General features: G+C 41.6%; 3 protein-coding genes across 13 annotated transcripts in view; all 3 read left to right on the forward strand.

Annotated features, from left to right (window-relative positions):
* ubr4 (ubiquitin protein ligase E3 component n-recognin 4) overlaps positions 1-11,665 on the forward strand; it is a 47,804-nt gene extending 36,139 nt beyond the window's left edge. For all 11 annotated transcript variants that reach the window (XM_016672094.1, XM_016672104.1, XM_016672100.1 and 8 more), the window contains 28 exons: positions 138-228; positions 341-425; positions 726-853; positions 1,287-1,416; positions 1,513-1,673; positions 1,761-1,870; positions 2,643-2,784; positions 3,009-3,090; positions 3,173-3,346; positions 3,571-3,692; positions 3,968-4,165; positions 4,264-4,344; positions 4,461-4,548; positions 4,850-4,977; positions 5,173-5,280; positions 5,382-5,498; positions 5,920-6,110; positions 6,231-6,404; positions 6,520-6,619; positions 6,713-6,931; positions 7,009-7,122; positions 7,821-7,963; positions 8,044-8,169; positions 8,264-8,458; positions 8,558-8,782; positions 9,581-9,671; positions 9,971-10,133; positions 10,252-11,665. In XM_016672094.1, the coding sequence (XP_016527580.1) occupies positions 138-228; positions 341-425; positions 726-853; positions 1,287-1,416; positions 1,513-1,673; positions 1,761-1,870; positions 2,643-2,784; positions 3,009-3,090; positions 3,173-3,346; positions 3,571-3,692; positions 3,968-4,165; positions 4,264-4,344; positions 4,461-4,548; positions 4,850-4,977; positions 5,173-5,280; positions 5,382-5,498; positions 5,920-6,110; positions 6,231-6,404; positions 6,520-6,619; positions 6,713-6,931; positions 7,009-7,122; positions 7,821-7,963; positions 8,044-8,169; positions 8,264-8,458; positions 8,558-8,782; positions 9,581-9,671; positions 9,971-10,133; positions 10,252-10,316 (3,751 nt within the window). In that variant the 3' untranslated portion in view covers positions 10,317-11,665. The remainder of the gene's footprint in view (positions 1-137; positions 229-340; positions 426-725; positions 854-1,286; positions 1,417-1,512; positions 1,674-1,760; positions 1,871-2,642; positions 2,785-3,008; positions 3,091-3,172; positions 3,347-3,570; positions 3,693-3,967; positions 4,166-4,263; positions 4,345-4,460; positions 4,549-4,849; positions 4,978-5,172; positions 5,281-5,381; positions 5,499-5,919; positions 6,111-6,230; positions 6,405-6,519; positions 6,620-6,712; positions 6,932-7,008; positions 7,123-7,820; positions 7,964-8,043; positions 8,170-8,263; positions 8,459-8,557; positions 8,783-9,580; positions 9,672-9,970; positions 10,134-10,251) is intronic.
* Positions 11,666-16,135: 4,470 nt separating this feature from the next.
* On the forward strand, positions 16,136-17,276 carry LOC103139001 (transcription factor HES-5-like). Its single transcript, XM_007553436.2, has 2 exons — positions 16,136-16,262; positions 16,773-17,276. The coding sequence occupies exons 1-2, from the start codon at positions 16,206-16,208 to the stop codon at positions 17,199-17,201; spliced, it is 486 nt and encodes a 161-aa protein (XP_007553498.2). The 5' UTR covers positions 16,136-16,205; the 3' UTR covers positions 17,202-17,276.
* A 4,401-nt stretch (positions 17,277-21,677) lies between these two features.
* On the forward strand, positions 21,678-22,786 carry her12 (hairy-related 12). Its single transcript, XM_007553437.2, has 2 exons — positions 21,678-22,008; positions 22,101-22,786. The coding sequence occupies exons 1-2, from the start codon at positions 21,940-21,942 to the stop codon at positions 22,494-22,496; spliced, it is 465 nt and encodes a 154-aa protein (XP_007553499.1). The 5' UTR covers positions 21,678-21,939; the 3' UTR covers positions 22,497-22,786.
* Positions 22,787-25,406: the final 2,620 nt, after the last annotated feature.

Consider the following 25,406-nt stretch of genomic DNA (forward strand, 5'->3'; position numbering starts at 1 on the left):
ATGCTAAACACTTTTTTTTTTTTTTTTTGTTGCTGAATCTCCACTAAAACTAAATCCTTCTACTTAATTCTCATACTTTTAACTATCACAAAACACTGGGTTAACTTGCTTTCTACATGGTTACATTCATGCTCCAGAGATCATCCAGAGGCCACTCAGCAGATGAATGACCTCATCATCGCCAAGGTGTCAGCCGCCCTCAAAGGTCACTGGGCCAACCCTGACCTGGTACGTTGTCCCACACATCTTTGGACGTATTCTAGCTGCTAGGTTAAGGTGTTTAAATCTATGGTAGTGCTATGCAGATTGGTCTTGAATTTAGTTTTTTTGTTCTCAACAGGTTAGTAATTTGCAGTACGAGATGCTTCTGCTAACAGACTCAATTTCCAAGGAGGGAGGATGCTGGGAGCTCCGATTGCGTTGTGGTAAGTCCGAGCTCTCATCCTGAACTATTTTAATCCATTTAAAAGTTCATCCTGATTTTTTTTGTAATTGAAATAAAATATCTCATTGCTTTCTTTGACTTTTATGGTTTTTAATTTTGCCGCAATATAGAAAGGTCCTCCAGCTTTTTTGCCTTGAAGTTTTTTGTAAGATTCAGAAGTTTTCTTTTTCCTCCTGGTTTTCATAGTCATTATAACTCTCTGGGGTAGATAATTTGTTTACAGATTTTGGTCTGTTAGGTTTCAATTTGATTTTTTGTTTATAATTTTTTTTTTCTTTAGCTCTCAGCCTGTTCCTGATGTCTGTTAATATAAAGACACCTGTAGTTGTGGAGAACATCACTCTCATGTGCCTGAGAATCCTGCAAAAGCTGATAAAGCCTCCTGCACCAACCAGCAAGAAGAACAAGGTAAATATTAACTGCTTAATGTCTTGTTTTCATCTGCTTTGGGTTTTTTGATTAAAAAGGTAAATAAAAACCTGAGTTGGTCGACTTTCACACCTGGGAAGACTGCACTGTTGAGAAGTTATGATCTATAAGACGAGCTCTGCAGGTTCTTTGGAAGGCTTGGAAAAAAATGCAGAGATTGAAGTTTTCTGGCAGATTACCGATCCTCAGGATTTTGTAATGCTTTTATGGATTTCAGCTGCTTGATATTTATTTGTAGGATACATAATAAACTAATTTTGGAATTAAAAAGCTCAAATGTAACATGAGTTTTCATCTGAGGTTCATATTATACTTTTAAGATGTTTCCATTTCTGTCTGAAACTGACTCTTTGATCTTCACTTTGTATATGATATGCATTTTACAGTGTTTATGCTTGTTGCTTCTTTAAAGGATGCTGCTACCGAGTCTCTGACCACAGTCAGGCCCTACAGTAATGAAATTCATGCTCAAGCTCAACTTTGGCTGAAAAAGGATCCCAAAGCATCTTATGATGCCTGGAAAAAGTGCCTCCCTGCAAGATGTAAGTACTTTATCTGGACAAATACTCAGTACATTGGTGATGAGCTAGCTTGCAATGATGAACCTTTTACTCTTTGGTTTGTTCGCATTAACTCAGACCAGGAAGCTGTGTCGAAGCCACAGGGGAAAGCAGAGTTAAGGAAGCAGTATCTGCAGGAGAAGTATGTATGGAAGTGGAAGCAGTTCATGAGATCCAGGAAAGGTGAAGGCCTGTTCCCTCGTCTCCTCAAACTGAGCCATAACAACTGGCTGCGGCAGGTAATACATTATTCAGGTGGCGAATGTGAGCTAAACCATCTACTGGAGTGAGTTCAGTTTACAAAGTGTATTTATTGCTTGTTGCAGGTTCTGTTTACACCAGCCACCCAGGCTGCAAGGCAGGCTGCTTGCACTATCGTGGAAGCTCTTACCACAATCCCCAGCCGCAAGCAGCAGGTCCTGGACCTGCTGACCAGGTGGGAACTGAAACACAAACCATGTTTAACTATCAAATCATTCAATATGCAAAGATCTTTATAGAGACGATTTGTAACCTCATCCAAACCAGTGAAAAATCCATTTCATGTTTACCAATTTGTTGAAAAGTGAAGATAATGATTAAAATAACTAAATGTACTAAGAGAAATATGTAAATGACTAAGTATATACACTGCTCAAAAAAATAAAGGGAACACTCAAATAACACATCCTAGACCTGAATGAATGAATTATTCTCATTGAATACTTTGTTCTGTACAAAGTTGAATGTGCTGACAACAAAATCACACAAAAATCATCAATGGAAATCAAATTTATTAACCAATGGAGGCCTGGATTTGGAGCCACACACAAAATTAAAGTGAAATGTTCCCTTTATTTTTTTGAGCAGTATATTTTAAAATGAGACGGTTAAAACATGTTTCAATACATATAAAAAGTACAAAAAAGTGTGGAAAAAAAAAACGTCATTAGACGTTTCAAAACAGAAAATAATGTACTTCAAATGAAAATATAAAAACATTCTAATACATCAGAATTATAGAATGTGTTAAAATTGTGAAAGTATGAAAAAGTAAAAAATAAAAATGTTTTAGAAACACAACTAAAATTACAGTGACACAAAAATACTGTTAGCTGGTCTGTTTTTTTTTTTTTTCAGACAAGTTTTAGTCTTAATTTATATATTAATTCAAATCTTACAGAGAAAGATAAGTTGTGAACGTGGGCAGTACTCTTGTGTGTTTCCAGCTACCTGGACGAGCTGAGTGTGGCTGGAGAGTGTGCAGCAGAGTACCTGGGTCTGTACCAGAAGCTGATCAAGCCAACACACTGGAAGGTTTACCTGGCCGCCCGCGGCGTTCTGCCCTACATTGGAAACCTCATCACCAAGGTAATACATAATTCACATAATAGAAAAATAAAAATAACAGTTGATTTTGTTAATTGGGGCTACTTGATAATCTGTAACCCAAAACTTAAAAAAGTTGACAAAAATGTGCATCGTAGATTTAAGATTTTTACAGTTTTGAAAACAGGTTATTTCATGTTTATTTTTTGCATAACCACTGTGAATCCCTAATTTCCTGCTCCATTTTTGTCATTTATTTTCTTTAGGAAATAGCTAACCTCCTGGCTCTGGAGGAGGCGACTCTGAGCACAGACTTACAACAAGGCTACGCTCTGAAGAGCCTAACTGGTGGGCTTGGCTTCATCTTGTGTTGTAACACACTGTACCGTTTGTTTGCTGTCATAGTGATTTCTGTTTTATTGCACCCTAGGACTCCTGTCCTCTTTTGTGGAGGTGGAGTCCATCAAGCGGCACTTCAAAAGTCGGCTGGTGGGCACCGTGCTGAACGGCTACCTGTGTCTGAGGAAGCTGGTGGTGCAGCGCACCAAGCTGATCGATGAAACTCAGGACATGCTGCTGGAGATGCTGGAGGACATGACCACAGGTCTGCTCAGACTCGACATCAACAGACCGAAAACTTACCCTCCCCTCAAAATGTGTTGCTATTCATGTTTATGTTTTAAGCATAAAAGCTTTGGATTTGACACTTATACATTCACCAATTTTAAGTTAATCAAATTGTTCTCCTTTATTCAAAAGACTGACCCCAAAACTTTTTTTTTTTTTACGTGCTGAACATTAAAAATGGTTTTCTTGTTCTGCCGATAGGTACAGAGTCTGAAACCAAAGCCTTCATGGCGGTTTGCATCGAGACGGCAAAGCGGTACAACCTGGATGATTACAGAACACCTGTGTTCATTTTTGAGAGACTGTGCAGCATAATCTACCCGGTAAGTTCATATTACCATTCGCTTATTAGCATAAATACAACTACCATAAACCCGAGCCTCCTTTAAAAATATCTGCAGTAAACTAAACATATTTTATTTTTACTTCAAAAATCGACTAGAAAATGCATGAGACCTCTTGACAAAACTGATTAAAAAAAAAACATGCTATTTTTGACATGAAAAATGTGAGACAATACACATTCCTTAAATATAAAACGTACTAGTTGAGTACATTGTTACACTTGATGTGTTTTGATATGTTGTTTCCTGTGTAGGAGGAGAACGAGGTGACAGAGTTCTTCGTGACCCTGGAAAAAGATCCTCAGCAGGAAGACTTCCTGCAGGGCCGCATGCCAGGAAACCCTTACAGCAGCAACGAGCCGGGCATCGGCCCTCTGATGAGGGACATCAAGAACAAGATCTGCCAGGACTGCGACCTTGTAGCACTTCTTGAAGACGACAGTGGCATGGAGGTAAAGTTGTTGTTTTTCCTTCTTTTTTTAAATCAAGCTCTTCTGTTTATCAGAAGGTTTAAAGTAAATTTCTTTTGGCACCTCTCTGATTTTCACAGCTTCTGGTAAACAACAAAATCATCAGCTTAGATCTTTCAGTGGCAGAAGTCTACAAGAAGGTGTGGTGCCCAACCAATGAGGTGAGACGATCTCCATTTGTCTCAGTTAATTACCAGTATACATATATGAAGTTTGTGGTCTGAAATATTCCAGTAATGTTATTTAATACCTTGACTCTGGTGTTTTTTTCCCAAAGGGTGAGCCAATGAGGATCATTTATCGAATGAGGGGTCTGCTGGGAGACGCCACTGAGGAGTTCATAGAGTCTCTGGACTCAACCACAGGTTAGATTATTTATTAACATGTCCTTTTCACAGTATGTTCCCATGCACTCTTGTTTTATAATTTAATCCCGAATGCTAGGAACATTTATTTTGTAGCCCTGGTTAAAAATACATATATATATATATATATGTGTAAAAGCCTCTAAAGTTATCCTTTATTCCAGTGGTGTAACCTAAAACAGAATAGTTGTTTTTTTGTTGTTGTTCTTTTTAATCCAACCTTTAATTTGAAAATGGATCTGTGTGAACAGGTCAAACGTCCACTTTATTGTTCACAAATAAGGGAAACATTTGATTACAGATGAAGAGGAGGACGACGAAGAAGTGTACAAGATGGCAGGAGTCATGGCTCAGTGCGGAGGCCTGGAGTGTATGCTCAACCGGCTGTCTGGGATCAAAGACTTTAAACAAGGACGACATCTGCTAACTGTAAGCCAAAACTGTTAGATTAGCATTTAGCTGAAGCTCTTTAAGGCAGTGATGCATAAGAGTCTGCAAAATGAATAAAACTGATCACAACAGGGGCTGTTTCAAAGCATTTTTAGTAAAGTTAAACTTGCCAGCTCAGTTGTGATGCTGAGTGTTTTAGCAGCTGAGTTGATCCTTGTGTTTTTGTTTCCTCAGGTGTTGCTGAAGTTGTTCAGTTACTGCGTGAAAGTAAAGATCAACAGGCAACAGCTGGTCAAACCAGAGATGAACACACTCAACGTCATGCTGGGAACTCTAAACCTGGTATGTCTGTCAGCAGATAATCATTAAATCTAAATAGTTTGGTGTTTTTAGAGGCTGTTTGTGAATATTTTTGAACCATCATGTTTTAAATGTTTTTGTAGGCGTTGGTAGCAGAACAGGAGAGTAAGGACAGCGGTGGAGCCTCCATAGCCGAACAGGTTCTGAGCATTATGGAGATCATTCTGGATGAAGCCAACGCAGAGATTTCAGAAGACAAGGTGAGATACAAAAGAGTCACCTGCCTCCATTTGCTTAAAAAACATATTTATGTTCTTTGAATTAGAACTGCATAATATTCATAAATCCTTTAATATGCAGTAAAGTTGGGCTCTAGATGGTGGGTACTTTATCCAGCTATGGGAAAAAATGAAATTCATTATTTACAGTGTTAACATGATTTGATAGAAATCAAACTAAATTGTAGTTCTCTACGATTTTAGCAGAACGTCTTCATTTCCACCTAAAACGTTTTCTGCTGCTTAAACAACAAAAATATTACTGGCACAGAATCTGAACCAACTTGCATAATTAGCTCCTGTTTATTGGAGTCCAAGTATTTCTCTTCAACTTTAACACTGCATGAAGAAAAATTATAATAAATTAATTAGATTATTTAAAAACTGTCGTTTCCTTTTCCAGGGTAACCTTCTGCTCACAGGTGACAAAGACCAGCTTGTCATGCTGCTGGACCAGATCAACACTCCGTTTGTTCGCTCGAACCCCAGCGTGCTGCAGGGTCTGCTGCGCATCATCCCATTCCTCTCCTTTGGTGAACTAGAGAAGATGAAGATTTTGGTGGAACGCTTCAAACCGTGCTGCAGCTTCGACAAGTGAGCAATGTGCAACTTTCACTGGGAGAAATACAAAAAAAAATAAATAAATCATAAACTTGAACCACATTTGTTTAGGTGACTTTTTGTAAACGTGACTTCCGTAATATTTTCTCTAAGGTATGATGAGGAGCACAGTGCAGAAGACAAAGTGTTTTTGGATTGCTTCTGCAAAATCGCAGCTGGAATCAAAAACAACAGCAACGGCCATCAGCTGAAAGACCTCATTCTCCAGAAAGGAATCACTCAGAGTGCACTGGACTACATGAAGAAACATATCCCAAATGCCAAAAAGTAGGTCTCCTTCTACTGCAAATATCTGGAGATGGTCATTTTTTAAAAAAAAAATTCAGGTTTCATCTAGTATCATCCTGAATCTTCAAAACAAAATTTTTGTTCCTTTCATCAGTCTGGACGCAGATGTCTGGAAGAAGTTCCTCTCTAGACCAGCCCTGCCCTTCATCCTCCGACTGCTTCGTGGTCTGGCTGTGCAGCATCCACCCACACAGGTACACAAGACCAAATAAACCTCCAGTAACTCACTGACAAATAATACTTTTCCTTCCAATTTAACTGAATGTCTTTTTTTTTTTTACGTCCAGGTGTTGATAGGAACAGATTCAATAACCAACTTGCACAAGCTGGAGCAGGTATCCAGTGACGAAGGCATTGGGACTCTGGCGGAGAACCTTCTGGAGGCTCTGCGGGAACACCGCGACGTCAACCTGAAGATTGAAGCGGCCCGCAGGGAAACCCGAGCCGAGAAGAAGCGGATGGCCATGGCCATGAGGCAGAAGGCTCTGGGAACGCTGGGCATGACGGTAGGCTCGGATATTGGTCCCGTTTAGGTTGTGTGGATCGTGTAGTTTTGTTAAATCTCACCATGTTTGCCGTTCAGACCAACGAGAAGGGGCAGGTTGTCACCAAGACTTCACTTCTGAAGCAAATGGAGGAGCTGATTGAGGAGCCAGGTTTGACCTGCTGTATCTGCAGAGAGGGCTACAAGTTCCAGGTAACGAACACATCCAGCAGGTCCTAAACGCAACACAGTGAAATATGTAATGATGTGAGCAAACAAAACATTCACATACTAGTTGCTCTGCTAAGAACTGGAAGGTTACAAGACTTAAAGCTTTGGGAAAAGTTTACTGGGTCTGTTGGTGTGCAGGCTGGAGAAAGACCTGAAATAATCCTCTTGGTTTACTAAAACCAAGCAAGTTTTTCCTCTCAGGCTGGATGCTTCTTCAGCGTTTTTATGACTGACAAGCATGTTACATTGTGTCATTATTGCGATGTTATGTGCACTGCCCTACGAAAGTGATTAGACCTGCTGAAGCTTGTCACATTTTTATCACATTACACACCTAAATGTATTTTATTGGAGCTTTATGCGATAGACAAACACCAAGTAGAGTAAAAGTGAAACATGAACGTTATGCTGTAAGAATATTTTACTCACAGAAGAACTTAAGAGTTTGGAGTTGGACTTTACAAAAAGGAACGGGCCATATTTTCACTCTCTAGATGTCGGAAAACTAGTAACGACACACAAATGATGACTCTACAAAGCAGAAAAAGTTCATTGGACGTAAACACTCTGCAAAGCACAATTTGGCAACTTTCTGCTCTTGGCTAAATGATCTGCTTGGCCCCTCTGAGCAGACAGCATAACAGCTTTTGCTAAGATTTTCTCTGTTCCTTTCTCACTAGCCAACCAAAGTTTTGGGTATTTACACTTTCACAAAGCGTGTGGCCTTGGAGGAATTCGAAAACAAGCCTCGCAAGCAGCAGGGCTACAGCACCGTGTCCCACTTTAACATAGTCCACTACGACTGCCACCTCGCCGCCGTCAGGTAACCGCCTCCTCCACTCTCACGCCTCGTCCGTTCTGATTTACTCCGACGCAAACGCCTAATACCGTTCCTCCAATCAGGCTGGCTCGTGGGAGAGAAGAGTGGGACAGCGCTGCTCTCCAGAATGCCAACACCAAGTGCAACGGACTGCTGCCTGTCTGGGGGCCTCATGTGCCAGAATCAGCCTTTGCCACATGCTTAGCAAGGTGATACCCGACTCCATCTCACACTGAGGGATTAGATGTTTTTCTCATTGAATCACAGCTTGATTGTTCTGGACTGACCGTGTCGACCACGCAGGCACAACACATATCTTCAGGAGTGCACGGGTCAGCGGGAGCCAACGTACCAACTCAACATCCACGACACCAAACTGCTGTTTCTGCGCTTCGCCACTGAGCAGTCGTTCAGCGTGGACACAGGAGGCGGGGGCCGCGAGAGCAACATCCACCTCATCCCTTACATCATCCACACAGTGCTCTACGTTCTCAACACGTACGTTTTACACCTCACAGCCAGACATCGCCTCGGTGTTTCTGCTGCCAGCTTCTTGCCGGAAACAGTGAGTCTCATTTTAAGCGTCTGTCTGTTCAGTACAAGGGCTACGTCCCGAGAAGAGAAGAATCTGCAGAGTTTCCAGGAGCAGCCGAGCGACAAATGGGTGGAGGGCTCTTATGAGGTCGAAGGACCTCATTATTTCACCATCCTGGCCATGCACATATTGCCCCCTGAACAGTGGAGGAGCTCACGGGTTTATTTCCTTCGAAGACTACTGGTCGCTGCACACGCACGCAAAGTTTCTGCTGTCTCCACAAACAAGTACGACACTCTCCCTTGTATCGTCCAGTTTTTTTTTTTGTTTGTTTGTTTGTTTGTTTATGATGTGGTCTTGCATACTTGAGGCATTCTTGCATTTTGTTTCACTTCACAGTGTTCACGCAGGCTTAAAAATTCTTAAGTTCATGTATCTAAAATGAAGGCCTTGGAATGTCTTCCATTCATTTAAGCAAAAACTAAGTTGGCCTTAAACTTTTGTCTTGATAGGACTAACTAATCTTATATTCTATGTATATTTTTCTCTCATGAGATTTTTGGTTGAGACTACCGGTAACTCATTACTAACATACATTGACAAATATTAAGTAAAATATATTAAACATACCCTTGTTACTCACCAAGCTAACTAGTTTGCTTTTTGTGTCTATCATGGTTCAGTTCAAATTCATTGCCAGTGTACATACGGGTCTTAAATTCCACTCATAATGGTCTTAAATGTTAAGTTGTAAGAAGCAAACTGTGCATGTGTTGGATGTGAGGTAATGGGAGGCAAGCCGAGAACTGCAGTTTTTCATTCTGTTGTGAGAGTAGCACTTTAGCGCATGTTGTTCGTTATGGAGACCATTAAAGTGTGGATGCTAACATCAGTAGTGTAAATATTGAGTCAACATTAAAAAGGTTTAGATTTGAGTTGGTGATAAACGCAGAAACTGCATTTGCTTATGTTGCAGTCTTACTTCTAACATTGATTTATTGTCTTGAAGACAAAGAACATTTGTGTGTCATACAGTTTTTCACACTTGTCTTAATCTTTTATTTATTTTGTTGTTTAATCTCCAGACTCACAGATAAAACACCAAAGGAATATGCAGTGTACCGCTCTCCTCTTCTCTTCTGGGGCTTGGTGGATCTCGTATACGACATGTTTAGGGTAAATGTCCACTAATGTTTTAAAATCTGCTGAAAACGGCCATCTCCTGAAGCGTTGTTCTCTTCACTTTGTCTTATTTCTCGCAGTAAAAGCTGTTAAAACATCCATGGAATGGCATTAAGATCAGCTTTGTTGTATTTTGATTTGTGTATCATACATTGCTTTCCCCCCCCCAAAATAAAAAAGGACTGTAAAGCATAAAAGAAAAACCTCATTCCTATATGAGCCAGTGTCCATCTATGATATGTTTCCTCATAACATGATCACAAATATTTTCTGTGCTCTTATGTTGATAACAGAAAGTACCTACCAGCAACACAGAGGGGGGCTGGTCCTTCTCGCTGGCAGAGTATGTCCGCCACAACGACATGCCCATCTACGAGGCCTCTGAGCGGGTGCTTAGGGCCTTCCAGGATGAGCTCATGCCCGCCGAGTCCGTGTCTGAGTTTTTCGATGTTGTAGGTCAGTGGAAACGCACTCCTGATTGATTTTAGAACTACAAAATTATTTGGGCCAAGTAGGATTCTCCCCCCCCCTCTCCAAGTGTTTCAAATTTGCAAACATCTGTCTTTTTTTCCAGGTCTCCTCTCTGAAATCCCAGAGCCAGACCTCTTCCTGCAGGAAGTGTTGAACTCATTGCCCTGAACCAACCATGAGTCACACCCCTCCAACACCCGACAAAAATCCCGACAAATATAATCGATACAGTTACCAACTTGAAGAAAAGGAAAAAAAAAAAGAAGAAAAAACTAAGAGGTTTACACCATGAGACACAAATACATGCAGTTGGTCTACACCATGCTTCCTACTTAACTCCCACACCCATATGACATCTCAGAATAAAATAAGCAAAACCTGTGTGTAGTCTACAAAAACAAATTAAACACCTCTAACACCAAGACGCCGCTGTTTAAAGGGGAACGACACGCTAAAACAGAATTTACTCTGCCGAACTGAAACTGCTGAAGTCTTCATTTAAAGTCATGATCCTGTTTTTCTTTTTTTTTTCTTTTTTTTTAGCAAGCTTGAGTAAAAATGACCTTTTTAGAAATTTTGTGAATTTTCTGGTGTGCTCTTCTTGTCAGAAAGCTGAAAGTTTTTCTGTCTTTTTTTTTTTTTCTGAGCAGGTCAGCAGCATTTTCACATTCAGACGTTGATCTTTTTGGTTGACAGTAAGAACTTGTGAATTCTGTTTTGGGGTGATTCGGCTTTTATTACCCCACCCTTACGGTGCGATGTTAGAAGAACCAAAATACTTTTGGGATTTGACCCAGCTCATATTACGAGTGGCATTTGATTTTATCTTTTCCTTTTTTTTTTTTTTTTGTTTGGGGTTTTTTTTTTTGCTTTGAGTTGGTTTGTGGTCGGGGGTTTTTAAATCGACAGAGTGCTTTCATAGTCTCACGGTTGCGGTGCCTGTTATTTTCCCTCTGCTGTTAAGTCTACATGTGGATTCTAACTGGAAATTTGAGTGACGGTCGGGAGAATAAAATTGTCTTAGGTTTGTTTATCAACATCAGAAGCAAAATAGGATTTAAAAAAATAAATAAATAAAAAGTTTTGATTTAATTTCTTCCATATAATTTCTGCCTTTTGAAGTAAGTCCATGAAAGATTCCACCTGCTGCAATGAGATGCCATAAATGTCTAAAATGACAATAAAACAGACTTGCATTACATGCTTAAACACTTTCCTCTTATGATTTTGTTCGGTTTTGCTTCCTTCATTTCTAAGGCCACGCTCCACTCGAATTTAGACTTTCAAACTCTCGGCGGTAACCAAAATTTATGTGAAGTAAAACTCAGCATCTCGTTCACTTTCAGATGACAGAAAACTCTTGTCGCCGTTCTTCAGATCTAAATGCATGGTGTACACTTTCCCCAGTTCATCATTGATTTGCTTTTCCCAATGCTACAATGTTTAAACTGTTGCTGAATGTCTGCTTTTTTTGAATTTAGCGTATAATTAATAAAGCTGTAATACTTTCAGTCTGATTCAAGGGTAACCTCTTCTCTCTTGGCTGCTGTTTGCACATTTAGAAAGAAATCCTTTTATACTGGAGCTATGACATCACATGTAATGCACTGCACAAATATTTACACTCCTTAAACTTTTTCACTTTTTGTCAGAAGACGCATGATGCCTCTGGAGGATCTCCAGGGATCCACTGCTCATGTGGGGGGAACTGCTGATAGGACAAGTGTTGGTAATGAACTCAACAAATGATTTAAGGAAGAGCGGCCAGAGGAAACTGATTGTTTAAGGTCAGCAACCATATTTGGAAGAAGGTAGGAGACGATCTAGTCAGATGAGTCCAAAACCAAACTTTTTGGTCCACACAAAAAATGTGTTGTCAAACACTAACTTATGTCGTAACAGCCCAGTCAAAGTCCAGCCTCTAATAAATGGGAGAATCTGTGCGGCCAAACCTGAGAACTCCTGACTCTATTCTTCTTGCATCGACTCAGGATGGACTGAGGTCGTTTGTACACATTTTTCAGACTTATAAAGGAATTAATTGTGACGTGGAACAGACTTTTTTCTCTCTCTCGCCCTCAAAATTGCAAATTAAACACATTAAAGTTTGCAATTGTGACAAGATGTAGAAACGTTCCAGGGGTAATGAATATTTATTTAGGATCTGGGTGTTTTATTCTCCGCTCCTGGTGGCTTTTTGCTGTGGAAAGGTCATTTGAAGTTCTTCATGATTTATTCGTAGTATTCTACATTTATAACTCCTAAACATAATCGGAAATAATTTACGGATGTGGACAAACCATCATTACATTCAGCAACGTTGATGGGATCACATTTATTCAAATTAATTAATACTTCTACGTATTTACTCCTATTTGTACCGCCACAAAAAAAAAGTACAGTTAGTGAAAATCTTTTTCATACGTCTTACAATCATATTGTTGCAAATAATCACAACTGAGAAGTAGATTTCTCTGTAGGTAGCCAACAGCGGGGAATGTTACCTCAGGACGCTTTGCAAATTATAATCCCAACTTCGCATATCTGGCGAGGTCTATTTTTACCTCTAGAGGGCGACGCACTCCAACATGTATGATGAAGTCAAATATGACATCTGGAACTCGCTTAGATAAAATAAAAATGTGAATCTTAACTTTATCTTCAGAATTAACTTTTCAAGATAATCTTGAATAGATTAAAGCTAACGCTCCCTAATGAGTACAAAAGACGGAACTGCACATGAAAGCTCATTTTGCAAATTTTTTGGGGTTTTGGCAAAAACGTGTCTCATACACAGACAACGTCTTGAAACATTCTGTAAAATAAAAATGACCCTTTTAATCAAAGGAATATGGCTCTGTTTAAATCAAACAATCTTAATGACGCGGTCCACATTAAAGGACGCTGAAAGCAAAGAATGCACATTTGTGAACTACTAAAGTCAGAGTTGTTTTTTTTTTTTGTTTTTTTTTACAATTTCCACCTAAGGTGAATAAACTTAAATGAAAATAATATTTAAAAAAAAAACAGTTTTTCTCCCTGAATGAAACATCTTCAAGACACTCCAAACAAAATCACCATTTAAAAAAAAAAGAATCCATCATTTTGTCCATTTATGACTGGCAGCACAGCGGCATCACGTCCTCAGCGGGGGAAGCAGGGAGCAGCCTCATGACGTCCCTGGAGGCTCCGGTGAAGCCACTCCGGAAAATGAAGAGTGTTTTAGTGGAGCAGCAGGAGACCGTCCTGTCCCCGGCGTCCCGACTGCTCATCCCCGCACACAGCTGGCTCTCCAGAGCAGAGCTGAGCTGAGCTGCTTTTTTTGTGCACTTCCTTTCCAAAATGCTCATCTTACACAAGCTGAAACGAAACAGGACTACCTTTTAGACATTTGGGTTTTATTTGTAAAACTCATCACAGGAATTGGTTGGAGTATTGAAAGCAGACTTCCAAAGGATTCTACTGCTTTGAGATTCTTATGGATCCCTCCCCATTTTAAAAAAAAATCAAATCTCCACCTTAATAAAATCTAAAATACTTTCTAGTTCTAGATCAACATCAAATCAAGCTGAACGTCCAGGAAATGAACTTACGCCGTGCGCTGATCCCTCATGGCGGTCGCTCAGTCAGACGTTGGCTCAGGGCCTTCAAGGGGTTTTCAAGGTTATGATTTTGACCACCAAGGTTTTCCTCCTTTAAATACTTCTTCACGCCAACTTTCCCACTGACTTAATGCCATGCTGGTTCTCACCACGTTTATCCAATCACAACACAACGCAGTGACAATAGAAAGTGAATAAATTAATCGGAACGATGATAAACAAAGGCCCCAATCTGAAGAAACAGCTGGGAGGGGCCCTTCAGGAACCTCTTGTGGCTCCAATGACGCTTTATTATGGGAAGGATGTTTGGTGGGAATGTGGAGGACAAACTTTTTTCTCATGTATTTTGTTTTACAAGTGTCTCTATTGACTAAAGACCAACATGCTAAGTTTTTAAAATAGTATCTTTTTGGTGTGTAGTTTAACTATCACATTACATGTATGTGTTTAAAGAAATACGGCCAGTAAATCTCCACTGATTCCTTTAGTTGATTATTTGACCTCTAGCAAAGCAATTACTTACAAATCAGGAAAAAACACCCAATTTTTCCATCATTTATTTCCAAAAACCATCTTGATGAAGCAGATTAGAAGACTCCTCAGCTCATACACACACACACACACACACACACTTGATCTTCTCATTTAACTTCTCGTCTCTATTTCAGCCTCTCCAGTTCTCACGGTGGGCGCCTCTCATGCTTGATTGACCGACAAAAGCACTCGATCCATCCAGATGGTGTGCCTGGAAGCCCTGTTGACAACCTTGCCTTCCTTGGTGGTGTGTGTGTGTGTGGTTTAAAGGCCGAGTTGGTCACTCTGTCTTTGTTCCACGGGGCACACTTCCTTTGTGCAGCCTGCCTTGGAGTCATTAACACTGAAGTGTGGGAAGCCTGGGACCACAGCAGCTCCCACGTTCCATGCAGGCAGGAAGGGAGCGTGTGACCGAGACGTGGCCAGCGGCAGGCTGATCAACCTGTGTGTGTGCGTGTGTGTGTGCCTGGTGTGTTGACGTGTGCTGAGAGCGGGAAAGCTAACATCTGAGGCATGCTTCACTCTCTTCATATAGTCGGAAATACTGCTCACGTGAAAGACTTTAAGCTCAAAATGAGTTTTTGATGCAAATGCTTAACTTGCTCCCCTTTTTTTCAAAGTAACATGAAAAGTAGAGGATTAACAGAAGAGTAAACTCTGGTAAGTGAAGGAGAAGAGCTGAAAGTGTTAGCTGAGTGTGACCTGTAAGCGTCACAGTATATCGAAGTCTGAGTCCAACATCAGTTTCTAAAAAAACAAAACTTGAAGATGCTTAAATGGAGTCACAGGCGGTTCACTGTCAGCAAAGACCTTTTACTGTTTTGACAATGTCGTTGTGTAATTGCTTCTGTTTGTATTTTTTTTTTTTAAATCTCACCTTGCTGCAAGGAAAATGTCAATAATAACATGATATCCTGGGACATAACTCATAAGTCCTTGAGTTTTAATGGATTTACCACCAATATATTTGTCTGATGCTGTAATTTTCTTTGTTCTGAAAGGCTTTATGAGATGCTTTGTTGGTATTTAATCTCCAATCTTGTGCTGATTGTTGTATCATGACTTTAACTGACTTTATTATTTGGATCATGTTATGTGGGTCTGACACATGAAATCTGCATAAAATACGTGAAAGTTTGGGCTTCTAATGTGAAAACGTGAAAAAAGTTCAAAGGATGTGAATATTGTGAAAAATACATGAAACCATAGAATTAACATTTGTAGATGTCCTTTGCTCCTATACTGAAACTTCCTTTATTGTGACCTTAGTTATGAAAATACACCAATAATGGTCGAACCAGTCGTTCATACGTGCTTATTTTTACTCAACCTTCCAGAAAAGCCCCTCCCTGTTTTTCCTTTAGGCATTTCTGCGTCGTCCCAACTGTTGCGCGGCAGCACCGGGGAGGTTTGCTGCCTCCAACAAGTGGAAGTGGCCGCATGTTGGGTCTTTTCAAAGCGGCTGGCCCCTCTGCAACACCCACGTGTGCCTGGTGGCGGAGGCACTTTGTCTGCAATTACGTGGCAGTGGAGACGACATGAGACAGCGGCATGCTTCCCTCTGGGGTCACCACTTTCCCATATCAACACAACCGCCGGGTCACTCTCCCAGCTCCTCCCCCCACCCGGGGGCTCTTTCTCTCGCGGTCCATTTCTCCACCTGCTCCCCGGAGGCACACTCATTGTCCCCACGGCTATAAACACTTCATTGAGCATGTGGCAGCCCTGCGCTCCCTCAAGCCCTTCCCAGCGCTCCCATTGGCTCCGGGGGACTGTGAGAAACTCCGACAGGACTCAGACTCACACATTCATATGGAGATGTGTGTGTATAAATACTGGACAGGAGCGGCGGAGACGGGGCAGCACAGACTCGACCCAGCTCTCCACGCTGAGCTGAAAGCGCTCCTCTTACTCTGCAGCCATGGCGCCTACTGCTTACGGCCAAGCCAGCAAGGAGCACCTGACTCCCGCTCACAAGGTAAACCTCTCCTCCAACAGCTTAGACCTGGGGAGTCCAAAATGGCCATTTTTGTGATTCTAGAAGGATCCGGCTCGATGCAGACGGAGACTTGTAGTCAGGATAAAAAATTCCTTCAGTGTAAATTATTAAGTACAACTCAAAGGTTTCTTTATAACCAAGGTAGAATCATGACTTTTACTGATCAGCCGGCTTTTCTGCACCAAAATCAGCTTTTATTTAGATTATGTAACTTGGCTAAGTGTTTAATTGAGCCTTAAAGGGTTTGAAGTTTATTTTAATACAGCAAAACTCTTTTAACATTTTGGATCTTTAATGAATAACATTTTTTTTTAAATTAGACTCCTTCATTTGCTTGATTTTAGTTTTGTTTTGTTTTTTTACTTTTGACTCAACAATTTTGTGTGGGTCTAACTTGGACTCCCCCGGGTTTTAGACGCTTACCTTGAAAAGTGACGATGGAAAGTGATTCGAACTTACTGAACCGTCTTCTCTTTCTCTGTCCTTCAGCTGAGAAAGCCGATGGTGGAGAAATTACGCAGAGACCGCATCAACACCAGCATTGAGCAGCTGAAATCCCTGCTGGGTCCCGAGTTTCTCCGGCAGCAGCCGGACTCGAAGCAGGAGAAGGCCGATATCTTGGAGATGGCCGTGTCGTACCTGAGGAGCTGGCAGCAGCAGCAGCACATGACCTCCGGCCCCATGACGGCCAGGGACGGCTACTCCCGCTGCGTCCAGGAGGCCGTCGGCTTCCTGTCCCGCTGCGAGGTCCAGACTCAGGCCCACCTGCTGCTCCTCAGCCACTTCCAGGGTCTGCAGGCGTCAGGCAGGAACGGCCTCGGCCCCGGCAGCCCCTCTCCGCCCGGCTCTCCCCTCCATCGGGCCAGCTCCAGTAAGGGCCTGGGCCCGACCGGCGGCTCTCTGTGGAGACCCTGGTGAAACCTCCCAACTGAGAGAGAGAGAGAGAGAGAGAGGGAGAGTGAGAGATCACTAAGTCTGTGAACGTCATGGACAGAAAAGTAAAAGACTCCCCTGGAGTCTAGCCTCCTTCTACCTTGGGCACAAGTTTAACTCTGTGCAGTGAAACTGCTGGTGGAAGGACTGAAAACTGTCGGGTTGTACTGAATATCCACACCATGTGTGTTCATCCCTTCAAAAGACTTGTGATTGGTCGTTTCCCTGTTCCTGAGTGGAACGTTAACGGAAAGCCACCGCTGTGCCGTTTGAACCATGTTGGTTTTATTTTCTTTAAGTGTCTGAGACATTTGTCGGAACAATCTGTGTATTGATACCGAGTACCAGCGATTTACATGTTTCATCATTTTGCAGTTGATGAAGTTTTATCGAGCTGTAAAGTGATCCAGTGGATCCATGTTTACTGTAATCCTGTTGGGATTCTAACATGTTTATTTGTAACCAATGTTTGGTTTTTATTTGAATGAAGTTCTGTTTCCTGCCTGTTTATGACGCCCATCATGGATGTTTCACATCTTCTACTTAGTGCCTTTTATAAAGGTATTTTATTCTCGCTTCAGACTTTACTGAAACAATCTCTCGTGTTGCTTCTGTGAGAAGTTTGCATTTGAAAATGTGAAATAAATCAACTTCTGGTGAAGTTTTAAACACAGAAACCATCAGTGTTTGTCTTAATTTTAATCATTATTTTACGTAGCGTGTTATTCCAGGTATCAAATCACCTTAGGCTGTCTTGACTTGGATCTGTTTCATCTACCAAACTTTCACCTGAAAGACAATCAGCAGGTCAAATTGCAGTCGACAACAGAACAGAGGGTTTTAAAAGGAACACCCTGTAATTTAAGATTTAAATCAAATTGTTATTTACTTATCAGATACTTCAACAGAAGACGTAATGAGTTCAACTTACAAGACAGGCAAGATATAAAGAACGTTTTCTTGATGGAAGTTCGTAAATTTGAACAGTCTGATGGTCAGATTTGTTCTGCCTCTGTTTCAGCTCTTTGCTTTTTTACTTTCTTTCAGTACGTTGAAGGTCTTAAAGTGCCACAATTCAAAAGAAGACAGTGAAAAAAAAAATTTCAAACATCAGATATCACTTGCCAATTTAAAAAAAAATGAACAAGGAATACTAGAGATACAGTTTTTTTTTTTTGCTACCTCACGACAATTAACCTAAGGTACATGTTGTTTGCATGTTTGGGATCAGCAATGCTAGCAGATCTGTCCACCACGCAGATCCTCACGGTGCCTCTGGCTTGGTGGGGTTGAAGTTTCGCTCTCCGACATGTCATTCATGTTACCAGCTTCAAAAGTGTCTCTTCTTACTTCGTGTTCTGGCCAAGGATGTGTGGAAACAATTCGGGATGCTTTTGTTTCCCCACAAAACCTCTAAAGACTCTCAAAAAGTCCCTAGACCTCAAAGAAGGCACTTTTAAAAAAAAATCTATTTAAACAAGTTGGAAATGATCGTTGTAATAACTGTCAGGCATTGGAAGTCAGATCAGTGAAGGAAATCAGTCAAATATGTGACATTTAAAAGTGGAAAAACCATCATTACAAATAATTAAAGCTGCAACTTAACTCTTAAAGTAGTCAAACTGTTTGGCCTTTTCAGCTGGAAAATAGGAGGCTGAGAGAAACCGTAGCTATAACGCTGCAATGTCTGTGAATCAAGAAGAAACTATAACCTTATTATTTATTTACTTTGGCACATTAAGCCTGGCTCACACTTCCTCCTCTAAGCTGCATCCTTTATCTGGACAGAAATAAACAACCAAAGACTTTTGATCTAAATGACTTTAAAACACCCACACACCCAGAAGTCGAGAAAAAAGAAAAAAAAAAACAAAAACATCCCAGCACTGCATTGCTGTATTGCCCCATCTATAGTATTTCTCACAGGGATTGCTAACACCCTGTTTAGTCCGTCCTTGTTTTCCAACAGGTGTTTTTAGAAACGGGCCTGGGACGCCCCTGCGGGTCACACGCTCCACTTTCCTCTGTTCCTCCGGTCGCGGTGTGACGCCCGAAGCTTGAATTATGTCTCAAGTGCTCCTAAAGTCTTTCACAACTTTTTTTCCCCCCTTTTTTCTCAGTGTGCAGAAGTTGTGGAGAGTGTGGCATGCCTGCCTGAGACTTTCTCAGGGTCTAGTATGCCAGGCCAGATGGCCTGGCTGAAGCCGACCACCCCTTCCTCCTCCCCTCCTTCCCCTTCAACAGGAGATCAAACACCGTAGCTAATGTGATGTGTAACAAGACACACTTCTATTGTCCCCCGTCTCAGGGCCAGTGAATAGGCGCAGAGTGTGGGAAACGAGAGATACCACACTCACAGAGAGATGGCTGATGGGTAGCAGCCCCGCGCCGCCGCAGGTCTCGGTGATGGACGGGATTTTATGGCAGGAATTCGGAGTTCTCGGGCCGCCGGTGGGAGGGGAGCCCATCTTCCCACACACTTGCAGACAAAGAGCTCCAGCGACACTGAACCTTTTGGGGGAAGGTCTGCTTTTGCGCAGACACGTCAGGTGTGACGGGAACAGACAGTAGCCTTGTTTTTTTGTTGTTTTTTTTATGTTATGAATATAAAGCAAACGTGAAGGGAGGAGAAATAGTAGCTTGGGAGTTTCAGGCTGGTGCTTTCATTGAAGTTTTAAGCGCCAACAATTCTTCACATCACTAAATCTTTATGAGATTTTCAAACTAATCTGGAGCACTTTAGATTCAGACTCCATGTGTGAATCACTTAAACTCAGTTTAACTACGGCGAACATCCCACACAGATCACAGCTCAAGGAAACGGTTGTAAAGAAGTTTAAAGCAGAGTTATAAAACAATAACCCGCCATTTGAAGGTCTGACCTCGCTGTTCAGTCCGTCACCTGAAAAAGGGAAGGAGTACTGGAAAACTGAAAACATGGCGGCCCATTAAAACTGATGCACTTTGGCTTGTTGCTCTATCATCAGTGGGGGAAATTAGGAAGTACCAGCTGGACGGATGGAAGCGGGCTAATTCACACAGGGTCAAAACAAACAAACAAACAAACAAACAAAATAAGGTACTCTGATTCAAAGAAATGTGCGGTTGAGAGACGGCAGAAAAGGCCACGATTATCATGGAGGAATCGCAGAGATCCACAGCTCAGGTGTGGGAGAATCTGTTAGCGACGTCCTCAGTGAGCTGCCTTTCATGGAAGAGTGATGAGATGACAGAGAGCTTTAAGAAATCCTGTATGGCGTTTGCCACAATCCCTCTACAGGACACAAAAAAACCCCCGAAGAGAAGCAGTTGCTCTGGTGAGATGACACCAAATTTAACTTTCAACAAGAAGAAACAAAGAGAAACAAGTGGTGGCAGCATTATGCTGTGTGGGTGTCTCTCTTTAGCGGGCACAGGGAAACCTGATAGAGGTCGCAAATAATTGACACTGGAGCAAAAAGGTGCAGCTTCCAGCAGTACAACAACAGATCTAACACACATGTTTGTGTGTGTTAGAATGGCCTAGTCAAAGCAAAGAAGAAAGCATAAACATTTTCGGCGTGCAGAGACGCAAAGCAGAGTGCTGACTCAAAGAGTCTGAAGAAATGCGAGCCACACTTCTTCTCGGCATTATTTTATAATTTGTAAGTGGCTTGGGATGAAAGCGGATGCAGAAACGACAGAACAACTTCAGAGTATTACGTGAAAATGACAAAGTTAATTCTACTTTATAGATGTGCACAACATGGATCCATCACAGCAGATCCCAATAAAATACATAAAAGTTTCTGCTTGTAATGACATAAAAGTATAAACGGGACATGAATAAGGTACAGTATTCGACTCATACTACACTGATAGATTATGCCTAATGTCATGATTCTGGTACAACTAGTGTACCTTTATAAATATACACATATTTAGATATTTAAATATGCAATAGCTATAGTTGGCGACTGAAAACACTCTTCACCAGAAGCCAGAGGACTTAATTGTCCCCAGATGGACTCAGACACAGGGCTCCTGTTTGTGCCACGACGGAGGATCAATTAACATTCCCAGCGGATCCTAGAGGAGCTGCACACATTCGCCCTGATGTTGGGAGGACGACTGCTCCACACAAGGCCAGCCACACATCTGGGGCCATTCAGTGATACGGGCCCTCTGGGGGACACGGCCAGCCCGCTTGCCTTGCCAACTGAGGACACTATAATTTGACACCGGGTCTCCAGCAGACCCACAGGAAAAACAAGAGGCCTGACAAACAGCAGATTTCCTCTGTGACCTGCGGCACAACAACTAACTGAAGACTTGAGAGTTTGGGGGTAAAGAGACACACATGATCCACACGACTCTAAAGGAAATATTCAAAGAATGTGTGCGATGATGATCTCTTTTAATGCTTTCCAAAAAAAAAAATCTCCATCCAACATGATAAATTCTCAGATGACCCCTTGATACACTTTTAATTACCTGTTGCTTATCTTGGGAACCACACCAGGCACAGATATGCTCTCTCTCTCTCTCTCTCTGTGTTTTATTGACGCGTCCTCCATTGTGGCGCTGGGAGTCCCACTGGTCAGAGTGTGGGAACCCCAGCCCGGCCTGAACCGCGCGGCTTTGTTATGCTAATAAGGCAGCATAAAACCGGGAGCAAGCTCCTCCAGAGAAATCAGAGCCAAGCGAGTAGCCCTGCGAGAAGCACCTCAGCTCACCTGCAGACATGTCCCCCTGCCCCAACAGCTACTCCTCCATCCACCACCTCAGGATGTCCGAGAGAGACAACATAAAAGTGAGTAGAAAACTGTTTGTGTTTGTGATTCTGAAAGCGGAAACCTCCGTCTTGAAGCAGGCTTCTCACCCGTCTTGCCCGTTCCTTCGCAGCTACGGAAACCCATAGTGGAGAAAATGCGCAGGGACCGCATCAACACCTGCATCGAGCAGCTCAAGGTCATCCTGGAGAAGGAGTTCCACAAGCAGGAGCCCAACTCCAAGCTAGAGAAGGCCGACATCCTGGAGATGACGGTGAGCTTCCTGAGGCAGCAGCTGCAGTCGGGTCTCTGTCAGAGTTACTCCCGCTGCCTGAGGGACTCGGTTCACTTCCTGTCCGTCGGCTCGGCCACGGAGGCCTCGGCCGGACCTCAGCAGGTCCTGCGGCAGCCGGAGCAGACGCTCCGTCAGACACAGAGAGCCAGCAGCTGCTCCCCGCTCAGGCCCGACACGCAGCCGGACAGCAGCAGCAGCGGCAGCAGCAGAGGCCCGGTGTGGAGGCCGTGGTAGAGAGACTCTCTTGAGACCTGAGGGGAGCCGTTCTCTCCCTCACTATGTAGGAAATTTATTTCCATCCTGCTCTTTCAGCGTGGGTTCATTTATTGTCTCATCACATTGATGGACAAGTAAACGCAAAGTGCTTTCTCTCTTGTTACCTGATTTGTCTTTCTTCGTGTTAAAAACCGAGGATTCATTCTGAGTGGCATAGTTGTTTTTGTTGTGATCTGAATGTTTTTCTTTTTACTCCGGTGGAGTTTATCTTGGGTCTGCTTTATGTAACAGTATATGTGTTTCTGCCTCACTGTGTGTTACTGACAGCCTTTTTTTGAGAATATTTCTCTTCTGTTTTAAACTTTCTATGCCAATTGTTTTTAGTTATTAGCCCACAAGTGGATGTATGTACTGCTATTGTCTGGTTGGATGTTTATGTTAATATTTTTCTTTCAAGGTTTTGACCTTTTTGTTTTTTAATTTCTCAAGCTTGTGTGACAATTAATAAAACAAAGATGCAATCACTCTTGATGTGATGTTGAAAAATTGATTTTAAGCTTCTATGCTAACTATTTAGTGTCCCTTCGTAGGATAAGCTACTTAAAATGATTTCCACCTCATGTGACTAAATTAGCAACAGGCAGCTTTTATACTAAAGTGATGACAATCCAATATATGTTGCATGAGAGGAACCAAATTCTTCTTGAAAACTAGGTTTGTTCAGTTGCACAAACTTTAAATTGTAACTGAGTCAGCTTTCATATTTTGTAGCTTTTATTTTTGAAAGCATGAGTGCAGTTACTTTAGCTCTATAAATCTAAACCTCATGGGAGGAAACCAGAAAAACACCCAATGGAAAAGAATTTTCTATTTATTTTTGTTATTTGATTTAATTTTATTTATTTATTTATTTATTTATTTATTTATTTATTTGTACAAATTTCCATTATAATGTATTAGCTGATGCAGTTTTTGTTGGCACACTGATAAAAATGTGTAAAAATCCTTAAAATAAATCCCTCTTTTACAGACGTAGTTTAATCTCACCATACAAAAAAATTGTTTTTAACATTTGTTCAGCCAGACAAGAAATCTCTTGGTAAGAAAGAATTGTTCTCAACAAAAACACAGAGTTTTACAACCACTAAATGAAATGAAACCATCTTTTACTGTTGTGATTAAGTTGCCACGGAAACCAGACTTACCTTGCAGCTGGCACAGTGAGTAGGTTGCTATGGGTGGTAAAGAAAAAATATCCAGTAAGGTTGCAGAGCTGCAGCACTTAAGCATGATGGAGGACCTGTGATGCTGTGGGCCTACTTCTCCTCCTACTGTCATCTGAATCTTGCTAGCTAGCATGGCGTTCTTTGAAACATAAAGTTGTTTAGATAAGAATTTGCTTACCAAAAAAACAAAATGCAAAAAAAAAAAAAGGTTTTATCACTGAGTCTAATTTTGTTTTGTTAAAAACACAGGATGAAATCAATACTGTTCACCAGACAGAAAACCAGTATTCCTTCACTTTCAGTCTGAGATTTCAGCACATACAAGGACATGTTTTAGAGATTAGAGCATCTATAATGAGACTGAGACAAATAAAATAACTCTTCTGGTCAACAACAAACACACATTTGTAGTGTGTAAATCTAAAATCTCTAATACTCTGATGTCGTCTTTATTCTGACATCCCGTTGCTGTGGACAGAGGAGTGCACTGATGTCCTCTCTGATGTCTCTGGAAGAACTGTTTCTTGTTCATGGATAATATCAGCATAACAGAGCCACGTGTTGCAGCAACGGCTTTAACTTGAATCGCCAGGACTCCCATCAGTAAAGAGAGGTGAGTTGATCTCAAGGTGACCAGCAGAGATAAAACCGTCCCCATTAAACGAGTCGGCATTGCACCAATGTGCTGCTGCTTATCTCACCCTCAGCAGCCACTCAGGGGAATCCAGGCCGCATCTCCTGATGGGCGTCCAGGGAATAACCAAACAGAGCTTGATCTGTCAGTGTCATCCAGTGGGAAGCTGTTAAGAGAAAGATTACAATCACTCTCTCGTCAATTGTTGCTGTGGAATAATCTGCTGCAGTGTTAGTTAAATGAAATTTGTATGCAAAATACATTTCATTCATGGTTGCCTGACAGCACCGGGGACAAAGGTTGTAGCTGGAAAAGAAAAAAACATCTTTAGAGTCTTTATTTTTTTAATACAATTTTTTTTCAGCATTGAATAGCAAAATTTAAAAGGAAAATCATATTGTTCTTCTTTTTTTTTTTTTTTTTACTTCCTCTGTTTTAAAACCAGAATCAAACGCGAACAAGACTTGTGAACTCCAGAGCGCCTTCAGCTTCGGCCTTTATGCGCTGCGACAATAAAACTCCTGCTTGTTCAGCCGTGGCACACTTCGATTGTTGACGGAGGGTCTTTGGCTGCGAGCGGACAGACAGACTGTGGGAAAGCCGAGCTGGGGCTCTACTCACACATCTACTGGTCAACAGTGCTGACCTCCCTGCTACAAAGGAGCCTTTCATCTCTCCCTCCTCGCCCACAGCAGCCAACAGTGCAGACACACACACACACACACACACACACACACACACACACACACACACACACGAGTGTGCACACACATACACAGATACACAGATTTAGCATTTATTTTACATGGTATGTGATGTGAGGCTGTAGTTTTCAGTTTTAGCTTCAAATTGCTGCAACAGAAAATGACATTTTAGTTGTCAAAGCAGCCAAAGAAGAAATATTTCATTAAAATGTTTATTTTAACTTCCTGTTGATTGTATTCACAACCTTTCAACTTCGTCACATTTATCCTTGTTTTTATCAAATTAAAACTATTTCTATGCTTAACCCTTGTACGTTACAACCTCAAGCAGTGTTTATATATAAACACTGCTTGAGTGTGTGTA

This window comes from Poecilia formosa, unplaced genomic scaffold, assembly GCF_000485575.1.
Source record: "Poecilia formosa unplaced genomic scaffold, Poecilia_formosa-5.1.2 Scaffold56, whole genome shotgun sequence".
NCBI classification, from domain to species: Eukaryota; Metazoa; Chordata; class Actinopteri; order Cyprinodontiformes; family Poeciliidae; genus Poecilia; species Poecilia formosa.